The 15,336-nt window shown below is 38.9% G+C and overlaps 1 protein-coding gene across 5 annotated transcripts in view; it reads left to right on the plus strand.

Annotated features, from left to right (window-relative positions):
• The window catches only part of znf521 (zinc finger protein 521), a 327,852-nt gene that overhangs the window by 263,744 nt on the left and 48,772 nt on the right, over nt 1-15,336 (plus strand). For 3 of the 5 annotated variants that reach the window (XM_062980436.1, XM_062980434.1, XM_008108625.3), the window contains one exon: nt 5,445-5,510. The exons of the other annotated variants lie outside the window; for them this stretch is intronic. In XM_062980436.1, coding sequence (XP_062836506.1) covers nt 5,445-5,510 — 66 coding nt within the window. The remainder of the gene's footprint in view (nt 1-5,444; nt 5,511-15,336) is intronic. 5 annotated transcript variants of the gene reach the window in all.

Below are 15,336 nucleotides of genomic sequence, written 5' to 3' on the forward strand. Positions count from 1 at the left end.
TTTTGTGGGTGGTCTGCCTCACTCCCCAAGTTCCTAAGGCTGGCAGGTGACTGGACGATGGGATAAGTATTAAACACCTTTCTCTCCTTCCTCTATGAGGACAAGTGACCCTATCATCACCATATCTCCTTCTGCCTTGCATGACTTGTATTGCTGCCCCAGTTTCTGTATACATTGAATTAGAAACAAAGGGCAAAAGACATATAAAAAAATAAAAACACAAAAGACAAATTATGAGACATTAAGGCAACACTTAACACATAACTGTAAAGAGCTGCGCTCAGTGTACTGGTCAAGCTAGCTTCAGGCAGAAGTTCTTATAGTCCAGAAAGCAGGCAGCAGGAATGCTGGTGTCAAAGCTTTTATCTTCTGCACCGTTTCTGCCACTGAGCAGAGCAGGCTCTTAAAGGGTCCAGTGACCCACCCCCCAACTGCACCTGCCTTCAAGTGGGAGCCCCAGTAGCTGTAGGTAAGGCTAGCTGGACAAAAGTTCTTGTAGTTCTTATAGTCCAGAAGGCAAGCAGCAGGAATGCTGATGTCAAAGGTCTTACCTTCATGCTAGTATAGTGCGCAAGTAACATTTGGGCCCCAAGCTCCAACTCAAATGATCTTGCACAGGGGTTTATCATACAGCAAGGAAATTAAATATGTATTGTTACTGAAGCTTCTTTGTAAGTCTTCATTATATTCCTTAGAAATATTTAATAATGAATGATTTTTTTTGTTTAGATTTTTAATGGATGCGGCTGGAACTGGCATGAGGAATCATAGGATGAATGTACTTTGATTATTGGTTTTTCTTAAATGATGTTTGTTGGCTTACAGATGCCTCATTTTTCTTTTCAGTAGTCTTGACCTTCTACATTAGCAGATGCATTTGTGTTTAGGTGCACTTTCATCAAAAATCCCCATTTCTAATTGAGTTATGATAATATAGGGTAAAGGATTCAGTACTGTAACCCTGTCCTGAAAACCACTGCATTTGTGTTTTTACTATTATAGGGAAGGAATAAGAACCAATCTTTCTTACTCTGCTCTGAGTTGTGAAGAATGCTCACTGAAAAGCACATAATCAGTGATTTTATTGTTTTTCATTGTTGTATTACTATAGTACCACATATACGCAGAAAGATGCAAAAGAGAAAGTGTGGTGAATTGTTAATGCACTGGAATAATCTAAGTACATATACATATCTAAGTAATCTCTGCTATTTGACCCTCTCTAAATCCAGACACATTTTTGCTTTTTCACAGCTAGAAGGATTTTGGTGGGGGGGATTTTTGTTTTGTATAGATGGAAAGAAAAAAAACCTAGTACTACATATTTTATATATCATTAAAGAAGGGATTATTATAGCCAGTGATCCCCATCAATGCAGGGTTAGGACATATGGACCCACAAGCCAAATATAGTCTCCCAAGGCTTTTTATAGAAAATATTTTTACCTATTTACCCCAGGACTAATAGGCCATGGATGACTATGGGATGGCAGGGAAGCAAGTGGGAGTCACATTAGACTGTCCAGATTTGCCTTGCATTTGCATGTTATCCTGCAACTAATGACAGTGCTTGATTTTACATTATATAGATAATGATATCTATATAATACTAGGTCATTAATCTGGCCATAGCAGATGTGAAGAGGATGCCCAGCTGCATGCTAATTTAAAAATGATTTCTCCTAAGCAGTGGATAATTTTTCATATTTAAAGACAAGTTACAATTGCATTATTGTGCTTGTAGCAATAGATAGAAATACTCTCTGTCTGATTAAAAATATTCCTGGCTTCTGATTTCAGCCTGCTTAGAGAGCTAGCTATCCATGGGTAAAGAGATAGAACTATTCCATGGATTGTATATTTTCTCTTCACTTTTCCCTTGTTTGAATGAGGACCACTTACTTTCCCTCCCCCCCCCCCAACCCAGCATAAGCTAAATACCATAAAGTAGCTGAAATATTAGTCATTGTCATTATTACGGTAATTACATGTGAAGTTTTTTTCATTCCCTACACTTGCCACCAGTAGACTAGTATTTGCTCATGATACTCTGAACTCCTGCTCCCATCCCTGGTGTTAAAACACTGCTTTTCAATAGCAAGTATAGAACCGTTCACACCCAAAGTGCAAAAGAATGAAAGATGATAATTTGGAGATCTCTAATAATGAAGTATACCTTTATTTGGCTGAAATTAGAGCAAGAAAGAGATATGGGAGAAAAGGAGAGCAAGAAGAAGAGAGAAAAGAACATCTGTTTGATCCAGTTTCAAGTTTTATTGGATGAACATTCAAAAGCATTTATCTCTGGACAGAACCCTGGCAATTTACTTCATCTCCAATGGCAATAATAACAAATGCGTTTTTTACAGCCAAGTGGTTCAAGCAGCCAACAATGTATCACTATATAATTAATAACAATAAGCAATTAAAGAGAACAGCAGGTTACAACAACGAAACACTGAAATATATTAGCACGCAAAAGAAATACAGAACATCTACGTGAAAAAGGAGTGTATTGGGTCAATTTATAGCCCTTTTTCTTATGGTGAAAAGATACATACCCATGCTGTACTGTTTCTATGAAACCTTTTATAGAAGCTTTTATTCTGGAAAGTTTGTGTGGGAATCTTGTGTGAGCCTCACAGGAACAAAAGCAGTACAATATCCAAAACCTACAACTTTGAACGAAAGCAATGGTATATTCTAAGTTGATCAGTATTGTAGAATCCCAAAGTAAGGTTAATTTCCGGAAGAATTAAAAAAATTACACAGAATTTAACTGTAACAAAGGTGGTGTTGCACTGTCTTTGAATTAAGACTTCATGAAAATGTCCAACTTTAAGTCCCTGAAAGTTCAGGATGGGTAGCTCCTCTAATAACTCTGCTTTAGAGGGCTAGAAATGAAACTGGAAGTGACACATCTTACTCCACATCCTATGAGGCATGCCAGAGTGGCCCTCAGAAATTGAATAGTCCCCACTTTATCCACAATTTCCCATCCCTGCATAAAACGTATATTTAGGAGGTGATGGCTGAAAAGAAAATACAGTTACTCTCCAGTGTTTTCCATTATTCAGAGAAAAGCAGCCAAAAGCAATTAAGTCCAGCTAGCTTGCTGTTTGAGGCCAATGCCTCACCCTTCCTAATGGTAGGGCTAGCACCCAAACTCTCAAAGGGGAAGCAGGGAGTTGAGGGACATAGAGAAGCTATCAATATTCATGCTTCATACATTTTACTCATTGTTACTGAGAAGTACTCCATAAATGGATTAAACTGGATTAAACACCATATAATCTCATTTATGTCAGTAGTACAGCACTGGTGTAAATCCAAATATCATGTCCAGTTCTGTTTTATTATGGTTATTCCTCGACAGATTTATATCTCGGCCTTTAAATATTTTCAAAGTAAATCCTATTGAAATCAGTCCAACTTTCTTTCAAGAAGCATCTGTGAGGTATTTCACTGAGATTATCCTATGAGTTTTCTCTGGAGCAAGTGGTTTGCGGATTACAACAAAGTACTGAAGTTTCTCACAGTAAAACAAAAAAAAGGGCACTTGATGTAATATTTAGCTATAGAAGCAGGTTATTTCCCTACTCACATGTAACCTTGAAGTAGAGTTGAAATCCCTGACAAAAGTAATGTTAGTTATAAAACCTCTATTTAAGCATAATTTTGACTTTACTCTTTCTACTTCAAAACCTACTTTATCTACATGCATACTACCCCACTTATGTGACGCTTACTTAAATATTGACATTCATGTAACTATAAAACATGGGTGGCAATCTCCTCCAGATGTTGCTAGACTAAAACTTGCATCATCATTCATCTTTGGCTTTCTTGGCTTAGGCTATTGGGACACACAGCCCAGGAGGATCACGTGACTATCACTTTAGCTATCCTAGAAAGCAGCATTAAAGTTCTGGATGTATTTTATTCAAGTGACATTATTGGTATTAGATGTCTGATAGCTTCCAAGCAGGAATCCAGAGCTGGGAGAAAAAAAAGACTATAAAGTAGTTAGGTAGGTAATAACAATAGCGAGGTGTGTCTGCAAGAGAGGTATGATTGTGATAGCATGGCTGTGTTGCATCTCTTGCTCCAGACCCTGAAACCAACCTTAAAAACCACTAATATGTCCCAAGCAATGAACAATGGCTCAGCCTAGTGGAGTGCTGGAGGATAATGTTGCCAGCCCCCTTCCTATTGAAAGATGATACAATAAAGATATGTGACAGGACCCACTAGAGTACCTACTTCAACTCCTCACACCATTCACCATTGGCAAGAAGGAGCTGGTTCTGCTTACCAAAATCACAACACTTAGAACAGTTGCTCAGAACAGCTGACTGGCTTTTAAGATGAGCTTCAAGGGCAGCCATGATTGTGCCAATGATACCATCATCATAAATGTGAATAGGCAATAGTTATGCAATCATAAGCCTCACCACCTACAACATCATAACAGGATGAGAACCTATGTATTTCTGTGATCAGCTTCTGTACAGCTTATATAAACCTTAAATAATCCACTTGTAAAAATGAGGGCTGATCATGGCAGCCATAAAAATAAACTCTCATACCGCAACCACCTCCAACTCCAAAGAAAAGTAAACCCTGGTCCCAAAATAAGATCTTGTAAAGCCACTGTAGCTAAGGTTAAAAATATGGTTGCATCTCATATACTACTACACCACTTTGAATCTGATTTAAGAGAGGAACATGGGGTAATAACAATAACAATAATACTACACTGGTAATGTATTTTCTAGTAAAATGAGAATCATAATAATACATACATAATAAAAGCTAATTGAACTCATCTAACCATATGAATGTATGTAATAATATGCTAGATAGAACAACTCTGAAGAAAGATGAAGCAACCATCTCTCTTGAAGAAAATGAAAAACCGAATTTAAGATTAATGTTTGATCCAGTCATGTCTGAAAGTTTTAAAGAAATAACGCTAGTTTGTTCATTTTATAGATCAGATTAAATGTAGCCCAAAAAACCCCAGTGATGTCATGAAACAGCTTTATGTCATTCTATGTAGTATATCAACATACTACTCCTAATACATTGTGATTGATATTCAGAAATCCTTAGGAAATTCAACCCGGCTCTGTTTTGCTCATTTAGAAGGTTTAGAAGGACAAGTGGTGTTTTTGTGATGATCCAAGTTCTTTGTAACTCACCTACCCCCCCCCCCCCTTTGTAATGATTTAGACTCTCGCTGCACATCTGAGCAAAAATTACTTGATGTGCATAGAAGTGAAGCTGATCCATTGTAGTGTGGAATTCATATTGACTTGACTACTTGTCTCAATGTTAAAAGATGTTTTCCCTGTAGAACAGGTAGCATTTGGTTTATGCTGCATGAAGTATCCATGAAGTATCCTCTTTCAATTTTACCAATTTGTGTTTTTTTTGTGTAGAACTCGATGGTAGATATACCAGTACTTCCACCAGTTCCAGAAGTCCCAGACGGGTGGGCAATACTAGTAGGTATTTAATATCAAGCAACAGAGAAAGTTATCTCTTGAAACATGACAATTACTTTTAAAAAATACACTCAATATAGCATTATAGAATTACTTACAAAACTGAGAGATACAGTGCCTTAAAATAGCCCATAACATTTTGACTCTGACTTAAAATATGTTTTCCATAATGTCAGTGTAATCTTTATTAATAGCAGCTCTCCCCTCAGAAACATACACCTATATTATGTAGTTTTAATTGCTCATTTTATTATAATTTTATGTAATTTTATGTTGAAGGGAAATACTAGAAACGTAATTTTCAGAGAGAGAAATGTTATACAAGCACACAGTTAGAAACCTGGAACTTGCGGGGATATCTACACAAATCTAAAATGTCGATTGGCTTGTTCCCTGTGGAATTTGGAAAGTGTATGAGTTCTATGAGCCAAAGGATTAATTTCTACTACAGTATCCTTGTAATCTGAGTCTCCTTGTAAAAACTTCAGTATCCAAGATGTCTCTGGGAAGTCAGGGCATTTAAACTGGTGTAATAGCTACTCGCAAAATATATGCACACCTAATTAAATTACCTATCATTTTAAGTACCTTCTAGGTTCTAGTCCTACTTTGACTATAGCATGTTTCTATTTTTGTACTGTGATGGAGCTTCCTCTAGGAAATGTTTTCAAGTCACAGTAGCAATGTTTCAAATGCAGCATTACATGGATTTCCTTAATTGCAGGGTTTTTCCCATGCCAGGATCTCCCTTTCTTTGGAATATGGCACAAATGATATTAAAGATTACATTACTACTGTGACAAAATAAACTGAGGGTGGGGAGAGAAGGAGCACTAATACTGGTCTATGTTATCTGTCAGAAATGTCCCACTATCTTCAGTGAGAGCAGGATGAGAAATAATTGGTCAAAGAGTTTGTTTTGTTCCATAAACTAATGATTGCCATCATTGTTGGCTGATGATTTCCAAGTCAAGTGATGCCATCAATCCCTACTGGGCCTTAGTCTGAACTTTAAAAGGGCTATCCAAAAGGATGGGTGAGGGCTTGATAAGGTTATTTATTTCATGTCAAAAGGATTGCATAAATAAGTGTAAAACTGATAAAATAGAGGGAGCACAAGCGGCTAAATAATTTTAAACCAAAAATGGGCAACAGCGACCACATTGTCTGTAGCTTTAAACAGTTCTTCCTCTGTACATGAGGCAGGGCACAAGGTGGAAGATTCTTCTAGGTAGTGCTGCTATGCCAGGTTGTCTTTTGATCTGCCGACTCCGCATCTGAGTCTGTTCAGGTTAAGGACATGGAATAACCTTTTTAAAGGGATACGGTTATGCACATGGGATAGATTTTTTTTTAAATGGTCTAAAAGTCAGAGTGGGTTCTTCACTCGATTGACGTGGAAGCTACTACTGAATGCCATAAAAGAGAGGTGTATTTGAATTTCCTTATTTTTGCTACATTTTCAGACCAATGAAAAAAGTGATTATCCCATATCTTCAAAAATTACTGTCAATGCAATTAAAAGTGTCTATAAGATAACAGAACAGCAGTGGTTCCCAAATGGTGGGTGACGGGAAATGTTGGTAGGGTTTCCTTATGGTGTAGGTTGCACACATTTACCTGGTTAGAAGAAGTCAAAGCTTACCTTATCCTACTCAAATACAGGATTGTAATCCACACAAGAGGTCTAATATAGCATTAGAGTTTGGCTGCCAGTTACTGAATGGGTAATGGCACACATCCATGGCAGCTGTCTCCCACCTTTCCCCCTGCTCCTGGCAGCCTTCTCCTGTTGCATATAGAGCAACGCTGTAGTACTCTTTCCTGTTGAAACTTGCTGTTCCAAAATGGCAAAAGCAGCACTATTAAAATGGCACTACATCAGCATACCCTGGGGAGGAAAAGTCCTTTCCATCTGGTTCTAAAGCAAAGCTGCTACATCCCAACAAATTGCTGCCCTAGGCTTTTATCTAGGGTCATCCACTATAAGTCCAGCATTGCTTAGAGTGATAGGTAAGACCTGACACACTCTTCCACTGAAATTACTCGTGTTTGGAGTGGGATGCAGTCATGCCACTTATGTTACCTTGAAGTTGAGATTCCATTTCAAGCTATGCTTTCTTAAATAGCAGAAAGAAATATATTGTTTTTACTTAGAATGTTTCGTATAACATAATCTGCAATAGCAAGAGTGTAACGTAACTTTACAATGGAACCCAGTCTTCCCTTTTATGACATTGTCTATTTCTGAATGTCAGACACTAAAAGCTAACAATAGATGAAGCTATTGTGATGATTCCCTGCTTGTGATCTTCCCTGTGGCATCTTTTCTCTGCAGTGAAGAGGACAAAATACTAGGCGAGGATTACTCTCAGTGTGCCCCAGCATGGCATTTCTTGGGAAGAAAACCACAGTTCAGTAGCACAGTACATGTTTTATCCCTGGCATCTCCAGTTTAAAAGGGAGCTTGAGCAACCGAATTGGGAAAGATAGCTACTTAACAACCTGCACCAGTCAGAATGGTTAGCATTTAGTGATATGGACTAACTTCCCTTATTCAGTGTTAGGCAGCCTGATGTATGTGCCTTTATGATCTCACAATTCAGTCAAAGCTAAATCAAATCTATACATTATCATCAGACTACAAGTAGCAAATCGCATGTTTGATTTTAATCACATGTCAAAAAGCTTTTCAAAAATGGAAACAAACCATGATACATGGAAGCGAATATGCTGAGTTTCTACAAGCATGGAGTTCCTTACACAATTAAACATACATGGGTTGTTGTGCATTTTCCAGGCTGTATGGCCATGTTCCAGAAGCATTCTCTCCTGACGTTTCGCCCACATCTATGGCAGGCATTAATGGCTGTGCAAGTTTCATTCCTGCCTGGGGGAATCCTTTGTTTGGCAGCGTTAGCTGCCCCTGATTGATTCATATCTGTAATTCCTCAAGGAACATGAAAGACTCTGCAGACTAACTCAACCAGAGAAGTCAGCCATAGCAGAGCCCTTAATGAGCCAACCTGGACACAGCATATTATTTGAGAACACAGCAGTGCTGGAACACTCTTAACAACCACTATGTCAGACTACACAGAGAAGCCATTGAAATATACAAACATGTGGACAGTTTCAACAGAAAGGAGGAAACAATGAAAATGAACAAAATCTGGCTGCCAGTATTAAAAAAATCTAAAATCAGAACAGTAAATAAAGAGCAACACTCTGAAAACAGGAATTACAGACATGAATCAGTCAAAGGCAGCTAATACCACTGAACAAAGGATTCCCCCAGGCAGGAATGAAGCTTGCAAGGCCATTAATGCTAATCAAGGTGATTAATTACAACATTAACACTGGCCTTCAACAGATAAGAGTCCTTTTTCCCACCTTGGACCTTCCACAGATATATATACCTCCCTTGCTTAGTTTTCCAATATACCTCACAACCTCTGAGGATGCCCGCCACAGATGTCGGCAAAACATCAGGAGAGAATGCTTCTGGAACATGGCCATACAGCCTGGAAAATGCACAACAACTTATTGATTTCGGCCATGAAAGCCTTCAACAACAAATTAAACATTCAGTTCTGAAAAGTTGCAGAGGCCTCTAACATGGTAGCTTCCTCCATGGTATTTTACTTTCTTGTTGTTGTTCTCCACTTTTGACTTCTTTGTAGGTAGAAGGGAAAGCGAGAGTTTTCCTCTATAGTTTACTCCTAGCTTGATCAACATCTAACAAGGGAGGACTGAACATTATTTAGCCTATATACTGGGTTTCTTTTTTCTTTCCTCTTCTTTCTTGCAGTTGCAGCTTCTTCTAGCACTGTAAACATTTCCCTCTAGCAAATCCCAGCGGAATATTTGATTTTAGCATCTCCATTTCCATACTGCTATATCTCTGAATTGTTTTTGGTTTTGGTGATAATTCCTGAGAAATTATAAATGACAGGATGCCCTTTACAATCAGGAAGAAATGATGAGCATATGCTAGAAGTCTTCAGGCAATGTTAATTTCTGTACATGGTCTTTAAAGTGTCAATGTGCGTTGACTCAGTGTAGTTATGAACCATTTAGAGTGCTAGGAAACAGCAGGAAGAAAAGGCCATTCCATGTTGAAAGAAAAAGGCAAAATTTGGGATGGTGCTGCAGGGCAGCTTACAGGGAGGAATTGACTTAAGACTGCAGCAGAATCAGTGAAGAGAAAGGGAGACCCTTGGGAACCTCTCTATGTGATCATGCCTCATCTCCATTTTATCTTTTGTATAGCACTTATGCAAGCCCCACCCAGAGACTGTGATGAAATGCTCCATAAACACAGTATTGGGAGGGGGGTGTTAGGTGTGCTACAGCAAAAAAGTAAAGGGTTTACAAAATTGCGTAACAGAGGAATGTAGAGAAAAATAGTGGTCAGATTCTTTAGTGCTTTAATGCAGGAATCCTGTGTGTATTTAGTTGGGAGTTCTTTTCATGTCAGGAATGACTTGAGAAACTACAAGTCACTTCTGGTGTGATAGAATTGACCGTCTGCAAGGACGTTGCCCAAGGGATGCCCGGATGTTTTGATGTTTTACCATCCTTGTGGGAGGCTTCTCTCATGTCCCTGTATGGGGAGCTGGAGCTGACAGAGGGAGCTCATCTGAGCTCTCTCTGGATTCAAACTGGAAACCTTCAGGTCAGCAACCCAACCTTCAGGTTAGCAATCCTGCTGGGTTTAACCCATTGCGCCACTGGGGGAGTTGATTCTAATAAATTCACTCTTATCACAGGTGTGAATCATTTGGCTTGTAACATGCATTTAGTCCTTTGGGCATCCTTGGGACCCATTCTCAAATAACCTTCTAAATAAATTTAGTAAACACCAGCCCCTACAGACACATACACACACCTTTTAAATGAGAAAAATATATCTTTGTGGGGCTACTAAGTTTAGGGTGCTTCTCAACTTGAAACAGCCACCTTCTCCCAAAAAGAACAGCTGAAAGGGTAAATGGATGTGACACGTTTTCATTTCGGGTCACTACAATGTGGCTGCAGAGCTTCAGAGGAGCCAGAAACAAAACAGTGCAGCCGACTGACCTCCAAAGCATTCTCACTCCTTGTCCAAGTACAGTAGAAGTATGTGAATAGGCAAAAGCTAAAGTGGAGAAGGCACACAATAGGAATAGTATAATTGCTCTATGGTTTATATACCATGTATAACTGTTAGTTCATTTTGGTAGTTATCACTTTTATTTGCAAGTCACCGTTCTTGAAATATGTTTTTACAAAGCTTGGAATGTTAAGCTTGAAAAAGTAATTCAGCAATCAAGAGCATAAATACTAATAGTTGGAATTGTTTAATTGACATTTAGAGGAACACTTTTTGATCCTAGTTCCTTCACTACATTTCTTTTCCCCCATATGGACTACAAGCCCATAGTAGGAGTGTTGCCTGGGAGTGGTGGGAGCCCAGCATATCTGGGAACTCTGGGGTTGGTGAAGGCTCCCCAAAACATGAGGTTTTGTTTCCAAGATGTGATCTAGTTCTTGTGAATAACTTTCTCATTCTTCACATTGTTGTTTTTTTGCTCACCACACACATGGTAAGATTAAAGAATCATTTATCAGTGGCATACTTGAGTTATTATTGCTTAACAAAGGCCTCCACATTGCCTCAGAAACCACCATGGTTGCACTATGCATTTGCGAGCTTTGTATTTTATCTTAACCCATAGAAGTAGTTGCTTAGAAATTCCATAGAACTGCTTGTTTCTCACCTATAACTCTTAATAAAAAATAGAACTGTGCCAACCTGTTAAATCCTTAATAGAATATTCTAATGGTTATTAAATCAATTGACTCTGAATTTTACTTTAATAAATGAGTTAGACAGTATTTTCCAATTACTGTCATCCACCACCTTTCTAAAGAGCAGATTATTCTGATTGAATTTTTAAAAGCTGTTCAGCACTGTGAGATTTTTTTTCATGTAGGTTTGCTGAAAGAAGGTAGCTTTGAAGTGGGTACAGGACAGAGAGAGAATAACCTCTCAAAGTGATTTTTTGGCACTCCATTTCACTTCATATTTATCCCAAATGTAAACTGCCATGGTCATTTTTCATTGTCTTGTTTGTTTAGTTGTGATATGTCATTCAAGACGTCCATTTTAAAGCTGTCTTTTGGGTAGGGAAGCAGGTTCTTTAGAACAGCTGTCCTTCTACTCATCATTCTACATTTTCCAATTGTGTAATAAGCTACAAGGAGCAGCAGGAACAAAAATGTGCTGGTGGAAGAACTGTAGGTGTGTATATAATTGACCTTTTCAAAGCCAAATGTTAACACGGTGTCTGAAAATCAGGGTATTTTCAGAAGGACAGCAGTCAGCCTGGGCCAGATTGACACCTGCTGGTTTCTCCTCCAGGTCAGCCACACTCCAGTGCTGTTTCTGCCTTATCCCTGTCACTATCCCAGAATGCAGTAGTGATCAAAGGAGATAGTGGGTGAAACACACACAAAGCAGTGTGTTAACAGCTCCAAAGGAATATTGCCTTCTGCCCTGGAGCCTAGATGTATTTTGTCAAGCAAGAAAAAACCCTGCCTAAGTTCATAGCTAAGGGCAGCTGTCTTGACTAGTAGTGGTCCACCTCATTAGTGAATAGAAATTCTAAAGATAAATGGCAAAAGCAAAAAAACTCTGATCAAGTCAACACAGCTTGTTGTCAGATACAGAGCAGCCCTGTATAATGCGGAGGGCTAGGTGAACAGCCCTGTTCCCCTAAGCACAAAAGAGCCAGCCCAAATTTCATCTTCCTGACCTAATGTAGGGAGACATCCATATCATTGGTCTTCTTTATAGAAAGAATTATAGTGTCAGTTTTTATGGAAGAAGGTGTCCACCACATATGTGCAAAATCGAATTACAAGTGTAGGCTGTATTTAAGCTATCTGGTGCTATCCTTCATATTGGTACAGATAAACAGACGAACTATAGTTAAGTCTGAGAAATGATATAGGAAGATTTCATGAGAAGGAGAGTATACAAACCTACAGGACACTATAATTTATTTCACTCAATTTGTAATCACCAATCTCTTAGAGATTCTTCCACAGTTATGAACATTAGTTGGGAATGTTAATCTTTGTGGTGACTTTTATATATAGAATGCCTATCTTTAACAGCTAATATTTTTAAATAGACTTGTATTTCTCTAAGTTGAAGGGACATAGTTTGATAAATATTTAAGATCTATGCATGTAATTTTGTGCCTGTGATTTGAAATATAAAATGTTTAAATTTATCTTGAATTTACACGCTATAGTTTTTGTAGCAAAGTTTTGCTTGCTAAGTTTCAAATGTTAACACCTTATGAAACTTTTCAGATGTGGGTTCCCCCCCACACCATTCTATTATATTTGTGATTATGCACATAGTTACCTTCCAGTTCCTCTAATGATGCACAAATGTGCACAGGGAAGTTAACTTCTTAGACTTCTCAGTGCATGATGTGGCTATTATAGATAGGGGTGCCTTTCTTCTTCTGATGCAGCTGGTGCTGACCACTGTCAGAGACCAGATACTTGATAAACTAAATCAGTGGTTCTCAGATGTTTTGGCCTTCAACTCCCAGAAATCCTAACAGCTGGTAAACTGGCTGGGATTTCTGGGAGTTGTAGACCAAAATACCTGGAGACCCACAGGTTGAGAACCACTGAAGTAGATCCTTAGGCTGGTCCAATGTTAGAAGTATGCATTTTAGAATTTCAAACCAACCAACCCCAGGCGTAAAATGAAAGCTAAAGATTTCTTTCATTCCCGATACCATTTGCATCAGCTGTAACATGTATCAATAACACACTTATAATTTAGTGAACATAACTTTTACGTTTCTTTTTAAGATGAAATTTTATTTTGAAATCAAGTTAAAAATGCAAGCAATGGAGTGGCATCTCTGTCTTGTATGTTTTATATGATTTATCATTTATATTTTCTTGGCTACACTGAGGTAACAAATATGCTTTCATCTAGTCTTCATAACCATATAGATCATGAACTGGAAGAACAGTGACACACATTTATTGATCCCATGTCTACAGAGCTGCATCAAAATATCCAGCTTCTTTCTTTTCCCACTTGAGTGGTGTATCTGATTTTTCTTCAGGAAGTGGCAAATCTGAGCCAGTCCGATAGTTTCTCTCCCAATACCAGTATAGCTGAACATCACATAGCCTAGAGCAGGAGTAAGCCACCTGGAGTACAACTCCCATAAAACTTGATCACTGGCCATGCTGGCTAGATTTACGGTGGCTTCTGTGTCAGGGCAACTTGAGATGGGCTTTCCGGGTGCTGAACCCATTTTGGAGAAAAGATACAGAATCTTGTATGGCTCTTTTAAAATCTGGCATTAAATTAACAAGTTCGCTGTCCTTGTGACATGGAAGGCACCAATTAGTCCAAAATGTCTGAAGGACATCAAGTTGTCTATCCCTGACTTAAAACAAGTTCAATCCCCAATACTGTTTATGGTGGCAGCACATTTGTAATAATTCTTTATTAGAAGAACCCTAACGGCGCTACATGCAGTCATGCTGGCCACATGACCTTGGAAGTGTCTGCGGACAACGCTGGCTCTTCAGCTTAGAAATGGAGATGAGCACCAACCCCCAGAGTCAGACATGACTGGACTTAACGTCAAGGGAAACTTTTACCTTTACTAGAAGTTATTACAAATAACTTTTTAATAACTAATTTGAAATAACTCTAGTAAGGAAAAGGAATTGAAGCTAATGCAATCACTCTTATTAGTTATTACCAGTGTTGTTTCTCAGTAGGCTGATTGCAAGTTGAGAGAGAGAGCCTTTGGATTAGGTGGACTAAAGGGCAGCTGATTTGTGACTTTTTCCTGTTTACCTTAAGGATAATTTCAAATTCTAGGTACTGCAAATTGAAACAAGGATTCACATTTAATTATTTTTCCTGCATCTATCTGCTCATAGTTTATTAGAATGTCCAAGTGATGGCATATGGATTACAGGCTACAACTGATGTTAATTCAGTTGTTATTGCCATCTGTTTTGATGATATCTTCACAGTCATAGCTACCACTCATTGCATGCTGTGTCATATTAAACAGGCATAGCCTAGTGTTATACTTGGATGTCATGCAGCCAGATCCCAGGGCTGAATTTCCAAGCCCTGAATCTGACTTCATAACATAAACATGCGAGCACCTGGCGGGAGAAGATAAAATGAGCCTGGGAACTCAGGGGTGAAAGTATAAACAATTATAATTGCTGTAGTGTGGGGGGGATAGAAACCTTGGTGGAAATGTGATCCAGAAGGTGGGGTTTGATGATGATATTTGCGTGTGATATTACGTTGCATCAGAAGTGATAAAATTAGATGTATGTAAACATTAGGTCATTCTCGACTTTTCCAAAGTCATGTATTCTTCAATAAAGATTGTGTTTGAGAGCAGCTGTCTTTGATCTGCGTTCAGACTGGTCCTTTGAAGTAAGCCTGACATTAAAGTCGAGAATCCCATTTCTCACCCTCCTGCGGAATTCGCAGTGAAGTGATAATGAGCGAGGAAGAAGATCAAAGCCCAAATGAGGCAGAGAGGCCTTTGCAAGGGGCCCGGCCGAAGAGAGAAGAGACGCTGCAAGCCATAGCTTCCTCTACGGGGTACCCCAAGCCGAACGGCGTGACCCAGAGAATTCCCAGGCTCGGAAGAGGCGTCTCTGCAGCTGCAGAAACCAGTTGGGGATCTGGAGGAAGTATGCCGGAGACCGTGGCCCTGCGGTTATCCATCCTGGAAACTAATTTATCCAGGCTGTCGGAAAC

This window comes from Anolis carolinensis, chromosome 4, assembly GCF_035594765.1.
Source record: "Anolis carolinensis isolate JA03-04 chromosome 4, rAnoCar3.1.pri, whole genome shotgun sequence".
Classification (NCBI taxonomy): Eukaryota; Metazoa; Chordata; class Lepidosauria; order Squamata; family Dactyloidae; genus Anolis; species Anolis carolinensis.